This window comes from Antechinus flavipes, chromosome 3 (genome assembly GCF_016432865.1).
Source record: "Antechinus flavipes isolate AdamAnt ecotype Samford, QLD, Australia chromosome 3, AdamAnt_v2, whole genome shotgun sequence".
Taxonomy (NCBI): domain Eukaryota; kingdom Metazoa; phylum Chordata; class Mammalia; order Dasyuromorphia; family Dasyuridae; genus Antechinus; species Antechinus flavipes.
The window spans coordinates 588,436,788-588,457,444 of NC_067400.1; the positions used below are offsets into that span (position 1 = coordinate 588,436,788).

Sequence of the window (20,657 nt, forward strand, 5' to 3'; positions counted from 1 at the left end):
AACCAGGCGATTACTGTACAAGGCAACAAGAAGACTATATGATGATCAATTCTGATGGACGTGGCTCTTTTCAACAATGAGATGATTCCGGCCAGTTCCAATTGTTCAATGATGAAGAGAGCCATTTACACCCAGAGGACTGTGGGAACTGAGTGTGGACCACAACATAGTATTTTCATCTTTTTTGTTGTTGCTTGTTTGTTTTTGTTTTCTTTCTCATTTTCCCCCTTTTTGATCTGATTTTTCTTGTGCAGAATGATAAATGTGGAAATAAATATGTATAGAAGAATTGCACAAGTTTAACAAACATTGGATCACTTGCTTCTAGAGGTGGGGTGGGGGAAGGGAGGGTGAAAATTTTGGAACAAGGGGTTTTGCAAGGGTGAATGTCGAATGTTGAAAACTATCTTTGTATATATTTTGAAAATAAAAAGCTATTAAATATATATATAGTGTGCTTAGTTTGCTTTGCCCAAAGCCATCTTCCCTTACAAGTCCTAGAACACTGAATAAGGGGAAGCAACTCTTCCTAGGCTTGAACCCCTACCATTGTGTTCTCTCCATTGTTAGGTGTTAAACCAGTTCTGTTTAGTCACTTAACATCAATTAGATAGTATAAAGAGATAATACTTTTGAAGTTACAGCAAAAATAAATGTTTAACCATTTTCCTTTCCCTCATCCACAACACTTTAGGGACACTCTGTTAGCTCAGTTCCCATATAACATTGGGCCCACCAAGTTTAAGCCCAGATGCATCATGGTTGTTAAATAAATCCTTAATTTGATCACTTCTGAACTAGATTCCAAAGGTAATCATTCTTCACTCCTCTGGGTACCAAAGCTGAACTGACTTTGAGACCCAAATGGTGGGAATTTGGGGGAGGGGGAATCTCTCTCTGATTAAAGACTTCAATCGCTTGACCAATAATGGAAAAGAAGAAAGATCTAGATCAAGCACCAAAGAAGGCTTTTTGCTAACGGGCCACAGCCATCATCCTGGAAAGCAACCCCTCTGGAGACGCAGTCCAGCAATTGCCTCTGCCAGTGCTACAACAATATTTACTAAAGATCCAGAAGAGAAAGTTCCAGCCATCAAAATTCTTGGCCTTGTCGCATGATTTAACATCAAAAATGAGATAATTTTATCAGTGGAAAGAGGAATAACCATCTAATTTCTCACTCTAATCTGAGGACTTGCAGTTGAAACCATTAATATCTGTGGTTTCTTTTATTAGAAGATGAACTTGAGAAAAGGGACTTTTTTTTTTTTAAAGTCTAGTATCTTATTCACTAAAACAAAAATATTACATGAAACATTTTCCATGAAGGATTTATTTTTAATATTTTTGGACAAAGATTTTCTATGTAATTAATATTTAAAAAGCAAACAAAAACTCTCAGCAGTTATCAAAAAATAATCAGAAACAAAACAATAACAGAAAAAGATACTCAATCATTTCTTCAAAGAAAATTCATACACAGTAATTATTTTTTGCTATCACTAGAGACTTATCTGGTTAACTGAATAAAGTTTAATTTTCAAAAATTTCAAATTTCAAATTCAAATTTAGATCTATCAGTGAGACATTTGCTCTTAACAGAAAGATATGGTCTTCCTTACATTCAATTTATAATCATGGTTATTGTTTAAACTAAATGAAAGAATGACCAATTTTCTTTTTTTTAAATGTTTTTATTAAAGCTTTTTATTTTCAAAACATATACATAGATAATTTTCAGCATTCACCCTTGCAAAGCTTTGTGTTCCAATTTTTTTTTCCTTCCTGAAAAGGGACCTTCTTTTGCCTTTCTCTGCCCCTCCAGCACTTATTACAATATTTGACACATAGTAGGTATTTATTTATTTATTGAGTGATTCATTTTTCACAATGCCATGATGCTGCATCCTGTTCTATAATGAGATAGGAAGGAGCCCTACTGGATGAGATGAGGACTCCTTTGCAATATATATTTAGACTATGCCTACCCAATTCTGAATGAATATAATTCCCATGCTACTGATGGAAAACTAGGTTGACAGAATTTGTTATTTAAGAACACTATGGCAGGCAGGTGCAATGGGAATGCTTTAGATTCAAAAGGGGACCCAGCCCAAGAATCGAGTTGCAGAAATCAATTTCATTAATTAGTATTACATAGATTTTGATTTTCTTTGCCCTTCTTGCTTTTCATCCCCCACAAATTGTCATATGAATTTTTTTTTAAAATTTTGGGAGTTAAATGACTTGGCTAGGGTCACCCAGCTAATAAGTATCTGAGGCCAGATTTGAAAGTGTTCTGATTATTGTAGTACTTAGCTGCCCCTAGGATTGTCATATGATTCCCAAAATACTCTAAGTGGTCTAAGCAAGAGGCCACAGGCTTGACCAATGGAAAAATTTGTTTCCCTCCCTTCCCTTTGGTTAGCTAATTAATTTTGTATCTCTGTCCTTTAACTTTCACTCCCCAATAGGTTCACAAGTTAGGATTTAAAATTTTTTTTTAAGTCATTAAAAATTGCCTTCTCTTTTCCATGTCTCCTTCCTTCCCTTAGTTGAAAAAGAAAAACAAATATCATATGTACAATATTATAGAAGCTTGATCTAAAAGGATCAACTTTATACAAAGGATTGTGCTCCTGTCCAGAGGAAAGAAAGAATTTAGATAAGAATTTTTTCCCTATCCCCATGAAGTTTTCAGTCTAGAGGGATGGTATATATAAATATGAAGGGAATTGCAATATACATTATTACATGAAAAAGGCATTAGTAAGGTTATTATATACAATATGTGTATTATATATAATAATGATATATAGTTATTAAAATTAGTATAATTTTAAAAAATTAAACAAATATAATCTTTTTAAAAAATCAATTTTATACATTATTACATGAGAAATTTATTACTAAGGTTATTATATATAATATGTGTATTATATATAATAGCTATGTATAATTATTAAAATTAGTATAATTTTAAAAAATTAAACAAATATCGTCTCTTTTTAAAATCAATTTTATTTTATTTTCAAATCCCCATTCTCTCTGACTCTCCTTTTCCCTTCCTTCTCTTCTCTCTACCAGTTGAGAAAGCAAGAAAAACAAGTCCTTCTTAACATGCATAGATGGTAGAGCATTACAATTTCTTCCATTGGCAGAGCCCACAAAAGAAAGAAAAATATGTCTCAATCTGCTCTCAGAGTCTTATCACCTTTATCAGGAAATGGGTAGCATTGTTCATGCTCTGGAATTGTGCTTGGTCACTGGGTTAGTCTTTGAAAGTTATTCTAGTTTATCTTATTGTTGTGATTGTATAAACTGTACTCCTAGTTCTATTTAGTTCATTCTACATCAATTCTTTCCAGATTTCTGTGAAATGCAGATTTAGTCCCTAAAAGTATCTCCTTCCTCATTTCTTACAACAAAATAGTATTCCATCACATTCATACATTATAACTTTTATTTAATTCTTTTTTCCAATCCTGAATATTTTCTCTGCTCCCAACCCAATCCTCCTCTACTTAATTGAGAAGATATGAACACAAAACTCATTACAAATATATCTTGCAAAACCAATTTTCTACATTAGCCATGTTCTTTAAAAAGAGTAGAAGGAAAAGGAGAATGAGGAGAGAAAGAAGAGGAGAAGAAGGAAGAAAAGGAGAAGGCGGAGGAGGAAGAGGAGAAGAAGAAGGAAGAGGAAGAGGAAAGGAAGAGGAGCAGGAAGAGGAGGAGGAGGAGGAAAGAAAGGAAGGATGAAAGAAAGAAAAATTGAAGGAAGGAAGGAAAGAAAGAAGAAAGGAAGGGAAAGAAAATATGCTTCAGTCTATATTCTAAGTCTGTCACTTTTCTATTGGAGGTAGATTTTGTGTTTCCTTATAAACTGTGGTTGGTCATCATGTTAAGTTTTTGTTGTATTATAAGAAAGGAAGAAGGGCATGGTTTCAGAAAAACCTGGGAAGCAATGATGAGTATGATGTATGCGATGATGAAATGAATAGAACCAAGAACACAGTGTAACACATGTTACTATGGTAACAGTAATATCATTTCTTATAGCACAACAGTTCTCCATCACATTCGTACATCATAACTTGTTCGACCACATTGCAGTTGATGGGCATCCCCTTGGTTTCCAATTCTTTGCGTTTTTTATCTTTTTTTTCTTTGATTTCCTTGGGGCATAGACCTACTGTGAGTATTGCTGGGTCAAAGGTTATATGCAGCATAATAGCTTTTGAAGGCATAATTCCAGATTTCTTTCCAAATGACTGGACTGGACTCCTATAGACTTGAGATGGAAAACAGCAATCTGCATCCAGAGAGAGAACCATGGAGAGAGACTGAATGTGGATTGAAGCATAATAGTTTCACCTCTTGTTGTTTCTTTTATTTCTTGTGGTTTTTTCCCCCTTTGGTCTGATTTTTTTTTTTTTGGCACATGACAAATATGAAAATATGTTTAAAAGAAATGTACATATTTAACTTATATCACATTATTTGCTATCTTGGGGAGGGTGGAGATAAGGAAGGAAGGCAGAAAAATTTGGGACATAGAGTCTTACAAAAACAAATGTTGAAAATTATCTTTACATGTATTTGGAAAAATAAAATATTGGGAAAAACAAAATAGTTCATGTTTCACTAACAATTCATTAAAATTAGGGCACCTGTTTTCCCAAAGCCCCTCTGACTTGTCTTTTCCTTTTTTTTTTGGCCATTTTTGCCCATCTGAGAGGTATGAGGAGGAACTTCTGAAATGTTTTACTTTGAATTTTTCTACTAATCAGCAATTAAAATGCTGGAGTATTTTCTCATATAGTTATTGATGGTATAACCTTTTGGAAAACTATAATGACAATATGCAACAAAGGTTATAAAGCTGTTTCTAACATTTTATACAGGCATGTTACCATAAGCCTAAATCCCAATAGTGTTATTGAAAAGAATAGTTAGCATTTGTATATAAATTGATAAAGCCCTTCACAAATATTATATCATTTGATTATCATAACAATTGAGGGAGGTAGGTGCCATTATTATTCCCATTTTACAGATAAGGAAATTGAGGCAGACAGGAAGGAAATGACATACCAGGGTTCACATAATTAGTAAATGTCTGAGGCTGTATTTGAACATAGGTCTTCCTGGCTCTAGATCCAGAGATCTATTCCTTGACTTGCATAACAGTCTCTAGGTTTTTTCCTACAAAAATGAAAAGGAAATAATTTTAACAACATTATTCAGCAAAGAAAATAACAATGAGCAAACAAAATATGTTTTCCATCAACTGGGGAATGGCCAAAGAAATTTATGGACACCCTGTTGTATTGTTTTCAGTCATGTCCAACTCTTTGTGACCCCATTTGTGTTTTTTGGGCAAAGATCCTAAAATGGTTTGTGACCCCATTTTACAGATAAGGAAATTGAGGGAAATAGGGTTAGGTGACTTGCCCAAGATCATATAGTGATTGACTGAGGTCAAATTTGAATTCAGGTCATCCTGACTCCAGGTCCAGCATTCTATCTACTGCATCACTTAGTCGGACATCCCATACAGTTGGGGTATTAAAAATTGGATATATGATTTCAGTAGGATGTTGAGGTATTGAAAGCAGTTATGCGTCAGGAGAAGGACTAGAGTGCAAGTCTTCCTGGCTTCTGGGCCTGCTCTTCATCAGTGATGTTGTATTTCTTCTCCATTAAACTAATCGAAATAAATGCTAATAATAATGCTAATAGAAATACAAAGAAAAATTGGAAGATTTTCAAGAAATAATGCAGAATGAAGAAAGTAGAAAAGAACATGGTACAATACTGACTACAATTATGTAAAAGAAAAAAAGCATCAGCATTTGAAAAAATGCACAGAAAAAATGATTCACAAGGGAGTGTCGAAGGAAATGGGGTGATTTTATAATATTATTGCTAAAATGAACGTTTACCTTTTCAAAATAAAGTAAAGCATATTATGATTTCATGAATTATCATTTAAAGAAACATTTAGTGGATTGGAATGTTGGCTTTTATTGATGGTTATAATAGGACAAAAACTTATCAAAAATTAGATGTATTCTAGAGGGTCTGAACAAAATGGTATATAAACTTATATTGCAAACTCCTTGATGGCAGGAGATGCCTTTTGCCTCTTTTTGTATCCTTAGTGCTTAGCACAGTGCCTAGAACATAGCAGGTGTTTAATAAATGTTCATTGACTGATTATTGATTGAAGTCTGAGAGAAGAGGTTGGGAGGGATTTGTCCAGGCTTCCTGGAACAGCCCTCTCCTTGCCAATTTTGGCTTCCTACTTGGATCTGCCTTCCTTGGGTAGGACCTCAGGTTCTAAAGATTTAACTCCTCCCTTCAAACTTCCATGACTTCAATGCCCATTTATTAAAAAAAAAAAAAAAATTTACATTATGATGATAACTAGTTAGAATAGTTAGGGCTTGCTCATAGGCTCACCAACCAATAGGGAAAGAATAGTGACTCTTGAAGGCTAAATTTTATAAGGTAGCCACAGCCACTCATAAAATCTTAGAAACAAGGATTCTAAGAATCATAGGCTCATGGAATTTTGGATTCAAATATTAGGATTAAAAAAAAAAAGATACAGTTCTGACTGTGAATTTCCTAGTTAGGGGACCATGGGCATATTATTCAGCATTTCTGAGCTTCAATACCCTCATTCATCTGCAGAATGGGGATAAGGATGCCCAGACTCCCAAATTTACAGAGTGGTAGAGGAAAATCAATTTGTGAAACCTCAGAATTCTGTGGAACTATGGGGTATTATTAAAATCAGATGCACAAGATTTTAGAATCTTAGAATTTTACAATTTGAAAGATGCCTAGACAGTCATTTAGTCTAACCCTTTAATTGATGCTTGGGGTTGATGAATAGGGGGAGCCCCTCCTCTCTCCATCCTTCCTTCCAGAGGATAGGGGAATCAGGTGGTTTGGTTTTAAAGGCAAACAAACATTAAATGTTTTAAGGCCTAAAGAAGACCAAGAAATCTTTGTTTATTTTAAAAAAAATTTTTTTTTTTTTTGCTCTTAGAGGGCTCTGCACAGAGAAGGAACAGATAGGAATAGATTCTCTATGAAGAGTTTATTTGGAAGCATTCAGAAGCATAGTCAATGGAATGTTAGAGCTGAAAGGGACTTTAGACCGCAGAATGTCTGAAGATAGAATATCTGAACTGGGAGAGGCTTCAGAATATAGAATGTCCAAGCTATATTAAAATAGAGACTGTTAAAGCTGAAAGTGACCTTAGAACAGAGTACCATGCTACAACTTCAGAGGATCTCAGAGAGAACATCTAGCCCAATTTAGCTTTTAAACTTTTGGTCAGATCGGGCTCAGCAGGCAGTCACCAATATGGTATGGTTTAGCTCTGGCACTGGCTGTTCTGTATGATCTTAGGCATGTCATTTCCTTCCCTGGGCCTCAATTATTTATAAAAAATAAGGGCATAACACTTAGACAATCTCCAGTAGCTCTAAATAGCCCTTTAGCAAGAAAATAGTCAGAGAGTCTTCAACTCATGAAACTCAGGCCAATTCATTTCTACTTTTAGAACATTGTAAAATCATTTCCTAATTTTATTTTATTTATTTATTTTTTAGGAACATGATCTTTATAAGCAGAAAACCAAATATTTTAACAATGATGTGTCCCAAATGAAAGTCAGTGTGGTGTAATGAATAGGGTGTTCAATCCTGGATTAAAAATCAGGATTCGAGTCCTGCTTGATATACATACTAGTGTAACCATGGAAAATGGAAGTCTCTCGGTGTCCTGGAAAACTCCTTTAAGTTGCAGAAGAATTGCCTTGTCAATTTGGAGTTTTCTTGGACAAGATGCCAGAGTGCTTTGCCATTTCCTTCTCCAGCTCATTTTATACATGAGGAAACTGAGGCAAACAGGGTGAAGCGACTTGTCCAGGATCATACAACTAGTAAGTGTCTGAAACGCATTTGAACGCAGGAAGATGAGTCAGTAGATGAGTCCAGGCCCAGTGCTTGGCCCATCATGTCTCTATGGAATTGGTAAATTTAAAAAAAAATATGTTTTATTCTGAACTTAAGATTTTTCCCCTTTTTTCCTTCTTTCCTATGTTTTCCCCCTTCCCTCTCTCTAGCTGCCATTAGGCACACACATACACACATATGAGTATATATGTAAGTAAGACCATTCTATATATACTTCTATTTATCAGTTTTTTCTCTGGATACTATCTTCCTTCACAGGTCCTTGTGTAGTTAATCTGGATGTTTATAGTAGCCAAATGGTCTTAGTCATTCAAAGTTGTTGTTAAAACAATGTTATTGTCACTGTATACAACATTCTCTTGTATTCATTATTTTGGGCAAGTCTATGTTTTTCTAAGATCATTAAACTCATCATTTCTTACAGCAGGATAATATACCATCATAAACATATAACACAAGTTGTTCAACCATTCCCCAATTTGGGGGCATCCCTGAAATTTCCAATTCTTTGCTACCATAAAGTTGTTATGAATATTTTAGAACATATAGGTTCTTTTTCTTTTCCCCTAATCATCTTGGAAAACAGACCGGTAGTGGTATTTCTGGGTCAGAGGGTATAGGCAGTTTAATAACTCTTTGGGCCTAATTCCAGATTGTCTTCCAAAATGTTTGGATTGGTTCACAGTTCCAAAAATGAATTAGTGTCCCAATTTTTCCACATGCCCTCTAACATTTGTCATTTTTTCCTTTAATCATTTTAGGTATAAAATGATATCTCAAGGTTGTTTTAATTTGCATTTTTCTAGTCAGTAATGATTTAGAGCATTTTTTCATATGATTTTTGATTTCTTCAGGAAAACTGCCTATTCATATCCTTTATCATTTATCTTTTTGGGGAATTGGGGAATGACTCATATTTTATAGATCTGGCAAAGTTCTTTATATATTTGAAATGTGAAACCTTTATCTGAGACAGTTTATGAAATTTTTTCTCCAAATTTTCTGCTTTTCTTCTGATTTCGGCTGATTTGTCCAAAACCTTTTTAATTTAGTGTAACCCAAATTATCCATTTTATACCTTACACTATTCTCTATCTTGTTTATTCATAAATTATCCATCTATTCATAAGTCTGATAGTAAAATATTCCATGTCCTTCAAATTTCTTGTAACCTCTCTCTTTATATATGTAACCATTTTGAGCTTATCTTGGTAAATGTTGTAAGTTAGTAGTCCACATCCAATTTCTGCCAAATTACTTTCCAGTTTTTCCAATTTTTTTTTTTAGCAAATAGTGAATTCTTACATTTATCAAATATAAGCTTACTATGTTTGCTGCTGTAAATTGTGTGTCTACTCTGTTCCACTCATCTACCATTCTATTTCTTAGCCGGTATTAGATAGTTTTGATAATTATAGCCTTATAATATAGTTTAAAATCTAATGTTGCTAAACATTTTCTCTTTGCATCATTTTTTTCATTCCTTTGAAATTCTTGACTTTTCATTCCTTCAAATGAATTGTTAATTTTTTTCTAATGTCAGTAAGATTATTTGTTAGTAATTTAATTAGAATGGTATTAAGTATATAAATTAATTTAGGTGAAGTTGTCATTTTAATTATATTGACTCTTTTTAGCCATGAATAATTAATATTTCTCCAATTATTTAAATCTGATTTTATTTATATAAAATGTTTTTTTAATTCCTGGATTTGTTTTGGTAGGTGTATTCCTGGATATTTTATACCACCCAGAGTATTTTTAAATGGGGTATGTTTTGCTGTTTCTTCTTGAAGGGTTTTGTTTGGGATATATAAGAATGTTGATAATTTATGTGGATTTACTTTATATTCTGCTACTTTGCTAAAATTATTGTTTCCACTACCTTTTAGTGGAGTCTTAGGGATTTTCTAGGTATACCATCATATCATCTGTCAAAAAAAGATAATTTTATTACCTCTTTTCCTATTCTGATTCCTTCAATTTCTTTTGCTTCTCTTATTACTATTATTAGAATGTCCATCACAATACTGAATAATATGGATGACAGTGGAAATCTTTGATTCACAACTGATCTTACAGGGAAGGCTTCTAGTTTATCTCCATTATAAATGTTTTTCTCCTTCCTTCCTTCCTTTTTTCTCTGGAAACACTACATATTTCCCATGTGCGTGGACTGTGAAGAGCACTGAGGGTCATTTGATAATAGATTCAAACCAGTTTACAAATGAAGAAACTGAGAATGAGAAAAAGGAAAGAACTTCCACAAAGTCACATGGCAAATTGGTTGGCAGGATAAGAATCTACTCTTTTCCCATCGGCAACCCTGTAGGCCTCATCCCACCCCTCCCACCCCACCCCCCGGCATTCAGCAGGCACATGAACAGAATCACAGAAACTCAAAAGTTGAAAGGGACCTCAAGAGTGTGCCCAGGTTAGCTTCTACCTGAAGAATGACTTCAATTACATTCTTCCCAAAGGAGGCCACATGCAGCTTTGCCTTGAAGATTTCCAGTAATTGGGAGCTCCCTATCTCCCAAGATCTTCCATGACACTTCGGTACAGCTCCATCAGGAAGTTTTCTGCGGTGAAATCCTTGTGCAGTTTTCATCCATTACTTCTAATTTCTGATCTCTGAGTCCAAGTGGATCAAGCCTCCTCCTTTTCCCAGGCAAAAGCTCCCCTATTCTCCCTAAATCATCCAAACAACAAACTAACAAACATTTATCGACTTCATATTAGATGTGGACCCCAATGCTAGTCACTAGATATTTAGAGACCTAACAAAACAAGGAAACAAGCAAAAGGTCCGTTCCCTCCTTGAGCTTATACCCCATAATTCCTTCAACTTATCCTTGCCCAGCATCTTCCCCAGTCCTTTCTCCATCATAAGAAAAGTTACTTGGTTAAAACTAGATTTAGCAATCATCACTTTTGAGTAGGAACTGGCATTTCCACCTCATCCATGTAGATGAACTTCGCTTTGCTTTTTCAAGTGTTACATAACAAGCCGAACGACACACCTCCCTGTGCAAGGATGGGGGACACTCCTTTCGGGGAGGAAAGGAGCTTTGGCCTTTTCTAGATGAACGGCCGCACGGGAGGGAGACATGCCCTAGCAAAAACTGCTTGGCTGGCAGGACAAGTAGGGCCAGTCCTCTGCTATTCCTGCAGAGGTGTCGGACTGGTGCATCTCCCTCTCCAGAAAAACCAGTTTGGAGAGCACCACGCCTAGAGGATCATATGATGCAACTGTCTGTTAGTGTCCAATTGCATCAGGGTTTAAGAGACGTCCTTCCTTTACACCAGTGGGGGTGGGGGAGCATTATGCATGGGAGAAAAAGACCTCTCACCAGTGATAATCTGAAGGTACTCTCTGAAGGTTGTACTGGTTATTTGGGGGTAAACACATCATGGGGACAAGTATCAACATGCCATTTCCTGAATGGCCCTTGATGCTAGAGGTTTAGCTGAATTCTAGTTTATGCTGTTTTTATTTTCTATAAGGTATTTTGGTTGGTGTTTCAGGCAGGGGTTCCCATGGCCAAAGTTTCATTACCAAGTGATCTGAGTGCTTGAGGAAGGAGGGAAATGTTGAGAGTGAAATTTCCTTTAATTAGCCGGGTCCTTGGAAGTTGGATATAGTCTAGGATTGTACTGAAATCCTGTGCAGGAAGGCAGAACCTAGTGGAGCTAGCCTTAGCAGCCCAAGGAATCAGCTCTCTCTGTAGTTGTTTTCATATCATTTCTTCACGAAAAGAATCAGAAAAGGTTTTCCTAATCCAGCTTCTGATTTAAAAAATTCAGGACAATCTCTAGTAGAGATAGAACACAGGCAGCTGTTTATTGTGTACCTTCTACAGGCAGAGAAGGTACTAAGGGAGATACTAAGTTTCTACAAGATACAGTCTCTCCCCTCAAAAAGCAGTGGGGATCTACATAGTTAATCACAGCACAAAAGATCACAAGATGAGTCCATCAGAGTTACAAAATAAAGAGCTTAGCAGAGTGTGGTTTGAGCAGAAAGATCCTGGAGGAAGTGGCATTTTGTGGAAGGGACTGCAGTTCTGCTCTGCTGGGAGAGAGATTTATCTAGGGTATGATGCACTTGGCTGGAAAACTGGAGATTAGGGAGGACATGTTGGATTTCAGAGAATTCTAAGAATAAGGGCTGGTAGTCAGGCCATAAACATTAATTAGGTGCTTACTATACACCAGACACACACAGAAAGGTAAAAACAGAGCTGGCAGAACTGATGGAGAAAATCAGAAATTGATTGGAGGTCAAAATCCTATGCAGGCCTGGGGAAATCTGTCTCTCTCTGTCTCTTTGTTTATGTGAGTGTTTCTGTCTGTTTGCAGGTCTTTCTATCTTTGTGTGTCTGTTTCTATCTCTCTCTGTGTCTGTCTCCCTCTTCCCTCTCCACACACGTGTATACAAACATATCCATATATACATATACATAAATATATTACTTCTCACATTGTTGGAACTTGAACTTTTTTTTGTCATTGTCATTGAGAGATGAGGTGAAATTTTAGGTTTTCCAGTTTTTCCATATGACAGAGAGGCTGCTTTCTTCCCAGCTCCCTTTGGCATTAAGGATTCATCCATCCACTCAACAAATATTCAGAGAGGGTTACTATTCAAGTTCAACAAAACTAATAGCACTCTCTTCTTGGGGAGATATCCAGAAAGTTTCTGCCTTCAAGAAGCAACCTTTCTAGCAAAAAATTTTTAGGGATTGAACTGGTAAGGAACTTAGAGGTCATTAAACCCAACTCCATTAATTTACTGAAGAGGAAATGGAGCTCCTGAGAATAGCTTGGCCTAAGTGACCGAAACCCAGGCAGGGACAGATAGGATTCAACTTTGGTCCTCTGAGATCAATCACCTTTTCCCTTATGTCACAAAGATTCTATAGACATTTTAAAGGTCTGTGATTTTGTTAATAGGGATTAGGAGGACACCTCCATTTGTTTAGTCATTTCACTAAGGTTCAGTTCCTGACTCTGTTACTCTATTTGGGGTTTTCTTGGCAAAGATACTAGAGGGGTTTGCCGTTTCCTTCTCCAGTTCATTTTATAGATGAGGAAACTGAGGTAAACGGGGTGAAGTGACTTGCCCAGGATCACAAAGCTACTGTCAGGCCAGATTTGAACTCCTGGCTCTAAGCCCGGCATGTGCCTCCAGTGTTTTGGTTGTTAGATCTGAGGCAGTTCATCACTTGGTAGTCACCTCAGGATCCAAATTTATGGACTCCATTGCTCCACAGAGAATTGACTTTCTTTCTCTTGTACTTCCATACCTGTACAGCCTGGTAGAACCTAGCTGCCAATCTTAGAGGTGTGGTCCTTGGGAATTCAGGGCCACCAAGGCATCCCAATGAGAAATCTGAGTAAGGCTTGGAAGTAGTAGCCTATTATTAAGGGAGCTAATTCAATTCAATAAACATTGATTCTTCATTGCATCCATGGGCCAGCTACTGAGCTGGAGGCATAAAATGACTAATTAACACAGTTCTTGCCCTGAAGGAACTTTCAATCTAATAGGTACTAGGTGGATGAGAATAAAGATACTACATTAGGAGATATGGTTGCTTAAGAGATTTTATTTCATAATCTGGTATCCTCCCTCTGTTGATTCTTTCCAATTTGTCCTCTATCTTGCTTATACATAGCTGTTTGCACCTTGTCTCCCTTATTAGACCGGGGAACATCGGGAAATAAGGAAATGATTTTTTTTTTTTTTTTTTTTACTTTGTATTCCCAGAACTTGACACTGAGTCAGGCACATAGTAAGCACTTAAATGTTTATTGGCTGACTGAATTGAACTGCCTAAGCACTATGTGCAAAGACAATTCATTCCAATCACTTAATTACTATGCTTGCCTGAATACTCTCTTGGTATAGTGGAAAGAGCACTAGTTTAGTAGCCAGAATACTTAGATCTAAGTCTTAGGGGATGCAGTGCTGGACCTGAAGTCAGGAGTCTTGAGCTCAAATCCCCAAGCTGTCTACCTCAGTTTCCCCATCTGTAAATTGGACATAAAATCTAGCACCTATCTCCCAGAGTTATGAGGCTAGTATGAAATATCTGTGAAGTCTGAAATGCCATTATTGTGTCTATAACAATAAAAGCTGACTCATTATCTCCCTGGTGCTTGCTGTGTAATATTGTATATTGTTGTTATCTCCCAATGCAGATTGAGAGGCTGTGGCACCAAGAAAAAGAAAGATTTCTGCCTCTGGGATCAAAGGGCCAGGGAGGGATTCTGGGTTTTGCTACTTAGCGCTGAGGTAACCTTGGACCAATTATTTAATCTCGCTAGGCCTTAGTCTTTTCATAAAATGAAGGGGCTGGGCTGGCTGACCTCTGGGTCCCCTCTCGGCTTTAAATGTTATTACCTCTGGGTAACCTCGAGGGTCTTCTCTCAACTTTGCCCCTCTCCCTCCTGCTGACCCTCCCGCGTCCTCACGAGATCCACAAATGCTCTCGAAATGAACCGAGCAATCAGAGTTGTCATTATTTCCTGGGCCAAACGGGAGCCATTTTCTAGCAAAAGTCCTAAGGAGACAGCTCAGGCTTGTGAGTGCAAGGAAAGCTGCTTCGGGTCGTCTCTGCCCATCAGCTGGACGAGAGAGGCTGGAGCCTTCCCGGGGCTCTGGGGTACTTTTGTCGCTCTGGGGGGCTTTGGCGCTCCTATTCCCGGGGTGGTGTGGCTTTGAAAGCCTCCTTATCGGATCCCTGCGGGAAAACCCGGCCTTTCCCCCAAGCCGAATCCGGCGTGGGACTCCCACTGGAGACTGGCAGCCCCTCGGAGGCAAGGCTCGGAAAGTTTTTGGAAGAGCTCAGAAATGGAGAGCAGGGGAGGAGGGAGCATCCTCGGCCTTCTCCGCCGGGGTGCCGAGGGGAGCTGGCGCGGGGTGGGTGGTAGCGAGGGGGCGGGGGCGGCCCGCGCGGTCCGCCGCGGGAGGGGGGAGGGGGAGGAGAGGAAGCCGACCTCCCGGCCCTCGGGTCCTCCAGACCTGGAGAGGGCGCGGTGAGGAGGTTCGCTCCCTCGGCTCTCTTCTAGCTCTCTCATTTTCTGCTGCTCGTCCATGTGTTTCTGTTTTGTAGTGAAGCATTTGTCCTGGAAGCTCGTATTTACATTTTAAGTGTATCTGGTGAGTGGGTTGAAATCCTTTTCTTTCCTGGGATGAGGAGGGGGGATGCGGGAAGGTGGGGGGTGCGGTTTAGAAACGAGCGGTCCGGTTATTTCTTTAATGGGAGAGGGCTTAGTTTTTTCATCACTTTTAGTCCAGGTGGGGGGGTGGGGGGGCTGAGATAGAAGCGCGATCAGTTTTGCGAGCTAGGGGAAAGTTTGGTTGTTTCCTTCTCTTTAAAGAGAAAAGGTTAAAAAAAAACACCACCCAACCTGGGGAAAAGGAGGAGAAGGGGGGGCTAGGGGGAGGTTTGAATGAATAAAAAAAGGGAAGGAAGGCGGATCCACGTGGTTTAATCGGAGACAGACAGAGATCCCATTGTTCAAAATCAATAAAAAAAAAAAAAAAAGGCAGACAGAGCAAAAGAAAAGAGAAGCGCCGGAGGAAGGCGAGGGTAGCCCAGAGAGATCTGCAACCTGGGATCGGAGAAGGAGAACGAAGGAGAAAGCCGCCCCGAGGGGCATCCGCTGCGAGGATCGAGCCTTAGAGTTGGGGGCACTAGCAAAGTTGCGTGTTTTTTTCCTGGTTGGAAGGAAAAAAAAAAACAAAAAAAAAACAGGTGGTGTTTTTTTTTTTTTAATTTAAATGGAGAGGGCTAGAATTTTTTTTCTTCTGTCTCTGGGAGAAAGGTCTCTTCTTTTTCACCGGCACCTCTCCCTTGTAGGGTCCGGCTCACCCCAGAACCCCTGGGGCCTGACTTCCCTTAGGGATGGAGAAGGCCGGAGACTTGGCTTTGGATAGACCCTCCAGCCGTTTGCGGCGGGGGAGGGAGGGAAGCTGGGGGAGAGGGAGAGGGGGAGGGGAAGAGATAATTGCCATTAATTTTCACTGTGGGCTTTTAAACAGGATAGGAGGGTGCTGGCAGGCGGCTCTCAGACAAAAGCAGCAGGTGGGGGAGAGGGTCGACACGACCCCCCCCTTTAAACGGGTGAACCCCAAGGGAGATTGCTGGAGCTCCTTAGAAGTATTTCTAAATCCTTTACGTCAGAATTTCGGGGTTTATTTTTTGGGGAGGGGAGGGTGCAATCTTTGATAACCTTCCCGTTTTTACTTTTTTTTTGGAAAGACGTCTTTGGGGACACGAGGGGTGCGTTTGTGTACTTTGGGGGGATCTTAAAGCGTTGCATGGCTTTTCCCAAACTTGCCCTGGTGGGGCCGGCTCGGAGACTTAGATGGGTTCGGGTCGGGCTGGTTTCGCTTTCTCCCTTTCCTAAATTGACCCCCGTTTCTATTGTGTCGTGGATGTGCCCGCCTGTGCGTGTGTGTATGTGTGTGTGTGTGTGTGTGTGTTCCTAGCCGGGAGACTCAGCGCGGCCGGAGCAGAAGCACAGGAGCAGGAGTAGGACGCCCATCGGGACCAGGATGCCCAGGAAGAAGGTCGGCGCTGGCCTCGGAGCCGGGGCGAAGGCGGCGGCCGCTGCGGCCTGGGAGCAGCAGAGCTCGGGCAACGGGACGGCGGCAGGAGCGGCGGGGGCCCGGGGAGGCCCCCCGAGGAAGGCGCGGGGCGGCGCGGCCGCGGGCAGGAAGCGGGAGCGGCCCGAGCGCGGTAGCTCCAGCGGCGGCGGCAGCAGCGGTGACGAGGACGGCCTGCCCGAGCTGGACGGCGGCAGCCTCGGCCCCGGGGCCAAGCGGGCGGCCAAGCCGGCGCCGCCGGGCAAGGCGGGGGCGGGACAGGCCGTCGTCATCACGGAGCCCGAGCACACCAAGGAGCGGATAGTGAGTGCGGGGCCGGGGGTGGGGGATGGGGGGGCGCCGTCTCCGCGGGGGGTCGCCGCGCGCTGCCTGGCTCCTTTTCCCTCTCTATCACCCCCCCGTATGCCGGCGGCGGGGGAGGGGGGCCCAAAGCCCGCGTGCTCTGGGGTCCGGGGGGGAGGGGGAACGGAACGGAGTGGAACGGAGAGCTCGGGGGGCCATTGCCCCGCCCCCGCCGGCCGCTGGGAGCTGCCTTCTCCCTTCCCCCTCCCTTTGGGGGAATTGAGAGTTTTTAAGTTCGGTTATGAAGGGGGGGAGGAGCAGGCGGCGCCTCCGGGCGGGAAGCTAGGGGGAGTTGTGGGGGGGAAGAAGCCTCCCCGACTCCCTCCCCTCCTGCGCGCGGCGGGTTAGTCATGGCGGGGTGGGGGAAGGGGAAAGGAAGGGAGGGAGAGGCGGGGCCGGCCGCCCGCCCGCGAAGGCTCTGCAGGGAGCGGCGATTTTGCCGGGGCTTTGAGGTTCCCGCCGCCTCGGCTCCGGCGCTCGACGAAGGGGAGGGGCCGGCGAAGCTGGGCACCGCGCATGCTCCCTCCGCCTTGCTCTCCGCCCCTTCTCCGTCGTCCTGGAAGCTGGGGGAAGCCCTGCTTTGGGGAGGGGAGGGACCGAGCCGACAGGACGCATGCCCTGTAGGACGCGCTGCCTTGAAAGTTGGGGGAGGCGGGGGCGCCGGGCCGTGAGGTGTTCCGAGCTTTGTTTCCTGGTTTGTCCTTGCCACGGGTGTGGGAGGTGGGGCGGGCGGGCGCCTCTGCTTCCCCGGGGGCCCCGCCCCTGGGGGGCTGACTGCCCGGGGCCAGATGCTGAACTTGTCTTGGGGCACAGTCCCCCACCTGGGGGGGATGAATAAGAAACACTTCATTATTGGCCCTAATAGGTGCTTAGTGCTGTAATTGAATAATAATGGCAGCTCTCTCTTATGTAGATTTTTACTTTTTGTGGTTTGCTCGGAGTTTACCTACCTCCCTCTCCCCACTCACACACCCGAGGCGGCCTCTGCTTAATTATCCCCTTTTTGTAGACCTTTGTCTTTGGCTCATTGATTCTGGATCTGCTTGTTGGCTTCCTTATCCCCAAAAATGGCTCTGGTGGGCTGCCTCTGGAGTAGTGGGCTTCCCCCAAGATGTCCAGGGGCTGGGAAGTGGAAGAAAGCATTTGGATACCCATTTTACGGAGGAGAAAACCGAGGCCCATAGTGGCAGAGTTCATGATGGTTACTAAGTAGCAGTGCCAGCACTGGAGGCCAGGTCTTTCATAGAATCTGTGCCCAGAGGAGGAGGGGGCTGCAAGAACAATAATTCTTCCTTCTGGATCCCTAACATTTTGAGGGGCTTAAACACAGCATGAACGGTTTCCCCAGAGGCATTAATGATCCTTCTGTGTTTGGTTGGAGCACTTGGAGCAGTGCTGGAGGGAAGCTGGGGTGCAGAGCATCCTGTGAAGTCCTGCTCTGCCAGCACCTGGCCTCTTGGTCTTGGCCGCTCTCTCTCCCAAGGGCCCTCGTGATGCTGGCATCCTCTGTTCTAAGGGCTAGAACCGACTGGATCATTTAGGATGGTCACCCCTCCTATCAGAAGGTTGTGTTGGAGTTGGCACTTCCAGGGAGAGCCAGGTGCTCTAGCTACCCATTGCTGGGTGTCTAAGGCAGTAGATCAACTGGTCTAACTTTATTTTTGATTTTTTTTCTCCTAGAGGTTATTAGGGAAATAGGGTAATCCAGATACTTGCCCTGGAAATACTTAAGGTCCTCATTTCCCAATTTAGTTTTCACCTGAATGGACAGCTCAGCCAGGGTAGAATGATTTGCACCACCACCCATTCAAAGGAACAAAATGAATCTGAGCAGCTCTTTACTGGCCCATTCCAGCTAGCACTGTAAAAACATGACTTTGTCTGATCAGAGACTCTCAAACTGAACTACAAGATGAATGAATCTGGCTTGAGCCAGCAAAGGTTACCTTATACTTGACTTCATTTGACTAAGTGATCTTTACACATCTCTGGGAAGTAACTCCTTGCAAAGATCTTATTTGATGACGAGACTCTTGAATAATAACATGTGTCTTGTTAGTTTGCTTGTTGGATAAATTACTGGGACTGCAGACACTTGAATTCAAATTTTGCCTCAGATATTTATTAGATGAGGAAGTCACTTAACTCCTCTGACTTCCGTTTCCTCCTGTGTAAAATGGGGACAAATAATAGCACCTACTTCCAAACTTTATTGTTGGGATCAAATGAGATAACTATAATGTGATTAGCGTAGTGCCTGGCACATAGTACTCACAATTCTGCCCTATATAAATGTGCATTTGACCTAGGTTTAAAATTTCAAAGTATTATATATAACTGTATTGACAGAGTTTTCCATTTTTCTGGGGCAAAGGGAGGGGAATAAGCATTTAGAAAATACCTTTTCAAGTTAGGTCACCTCTAGGAAAGTTTTGAGGGTCTTTGCAGTTAAGAAAGCAAATCAATAGGAGTCAGAAAACTTGCTCTAGGGATGCAGATGTGAAAAAAAAACCCAGGCCCTGCCCCTCAGGGAGCTTATAAATCTAATGGAGAAGATTGGATAGAAAGGGAACCTGAAGTAGAAAAATAGTTGGAGCAGATAGCCTATAGAGAAGGGGCATGATTAAAAAAAAAAAAAAAAAACTAAAGAAATTGAGCAAGGTAGGAAAGGAAGATGTCTGTCCTGAGCCTCCTCCGTAAGTGGAGGTTTTAGGGTCCTTGACTGCTTTTCAGAGGGCAGAGAGGGTGGTGTGAGGATCCTGGGCATGTGAAGAAATCTGAAAGAAGTACAGCCTAGTGGAAAATGAGAACTTGATGAGAAAAACATATCTTTAGACTATGCAGTATTCACTTGACCCAGAGAGTCTTAAACCTTTCGTTAACATGCCTTTTTTTTTTTTTTTTTTTTTTTTTTTTTTTTTTTTGAGGGGGGGTTTGGTGAAGCAAGTGGGGTTAAGTGTTTGCTGCTCAGGGTCACACAGCTAGTAAGTGTTAAGTGTCTGAGGCCAGACTTGTACTCAGATATTCCTGATTCTAGGGCCCATGCTCTATCCACTGCACTAACTGCCCTCAACTTTAAGTTAATGTGGAGCCCACAGGGTCTGGTATCTTATGACTTCTTTTGCCCTTGATGATTCATTCAAAGTGGAAGACTTACTGGAGAGTCAATAATAAACTGTCAAGGGTTAGAACTATCATTATTATATCCATTTATGTCAGTGGGAGCTGTCATTTTTAGTCCTTTGGCCAATGGTTATTTTCTAGAAAAAGTGCTAACTTGACAGCCCAGACTTGGGAATGCAAGAAAAACCTAACTAATTAATTAAGCCATCTTTGCCCATTTGAGTGTGAGGTGAGACCTCCTTGTGGCTGTAATTTGGATGTCTCTAATTATTAGTGATTTGGAGCAGCAATTCATGTGCTCATCCATGGCATGGATGTTTTCCTTTAAAAACTCAGATCCTTTGCTAGAACTTAGCCTTCCCATCAAGCCAGATTAAGTATACACATCCTTTTGTCATTGGTGGAACAGTTCAGAATTTTTTTTTTTTTTTTAAAGAAGTCAGAAGTCCAGAAAAGGGGAAGAGGGACCATTCCCAGAAACTATTACTGTTTAATCAAGCTTGGGGAGAAGGATTGGTGGGCAGCTCTCTCTCCATTAACCCATAGTGTCTCGTTTCCCCTGGCAGTCTTTTTA

The 20,657-nt window shown here is 41.2% G+C and overlaps 1 protein-coding gene and 1 long non-coding RNA gene across 4 annotated transcripts in view; both read left to right on the plus strand.

The window, feature by feature from the left end:
- LOC127555806 (uncharacterized) overlaps positions 1-20,657 on the plus strand; it is a 583,775-nt gene that overhangs the window by 312,958 nt on the left and 250,160 nt on the right. The window lies entirely within an intron of this gene.
- RCC2 (regulator of chromosome condensation 2) overlaps positions 15,054-20,657 on the plus strand; it is a 44,931-nt gene continuing 39,327 nt past the window's right edge. The window contains exons 1-2 of one of the 3 annotated variants that reach the window (XM_051988416.1): positions 15,054-15,166; positions 16,502-16,921. In XM_051988416.1, the coding sequence (XP_051844376.1) occupies positions 16,568-16,921 (354 nt within the window). In that variant the 5' untranslated portion in view covers positions 15,054-15,166; positions 16,502-16,567. Of the gene's footprint in view, positions 15,167-15,335; positions 15,765-15,988; positions 16,170-16,501; positions 16,922-20,657 lie in introns of those variants that run through there. The other 2 variants (XM_051988417.1, XM_051988415.1) reach the window with 2 other exon arrangements.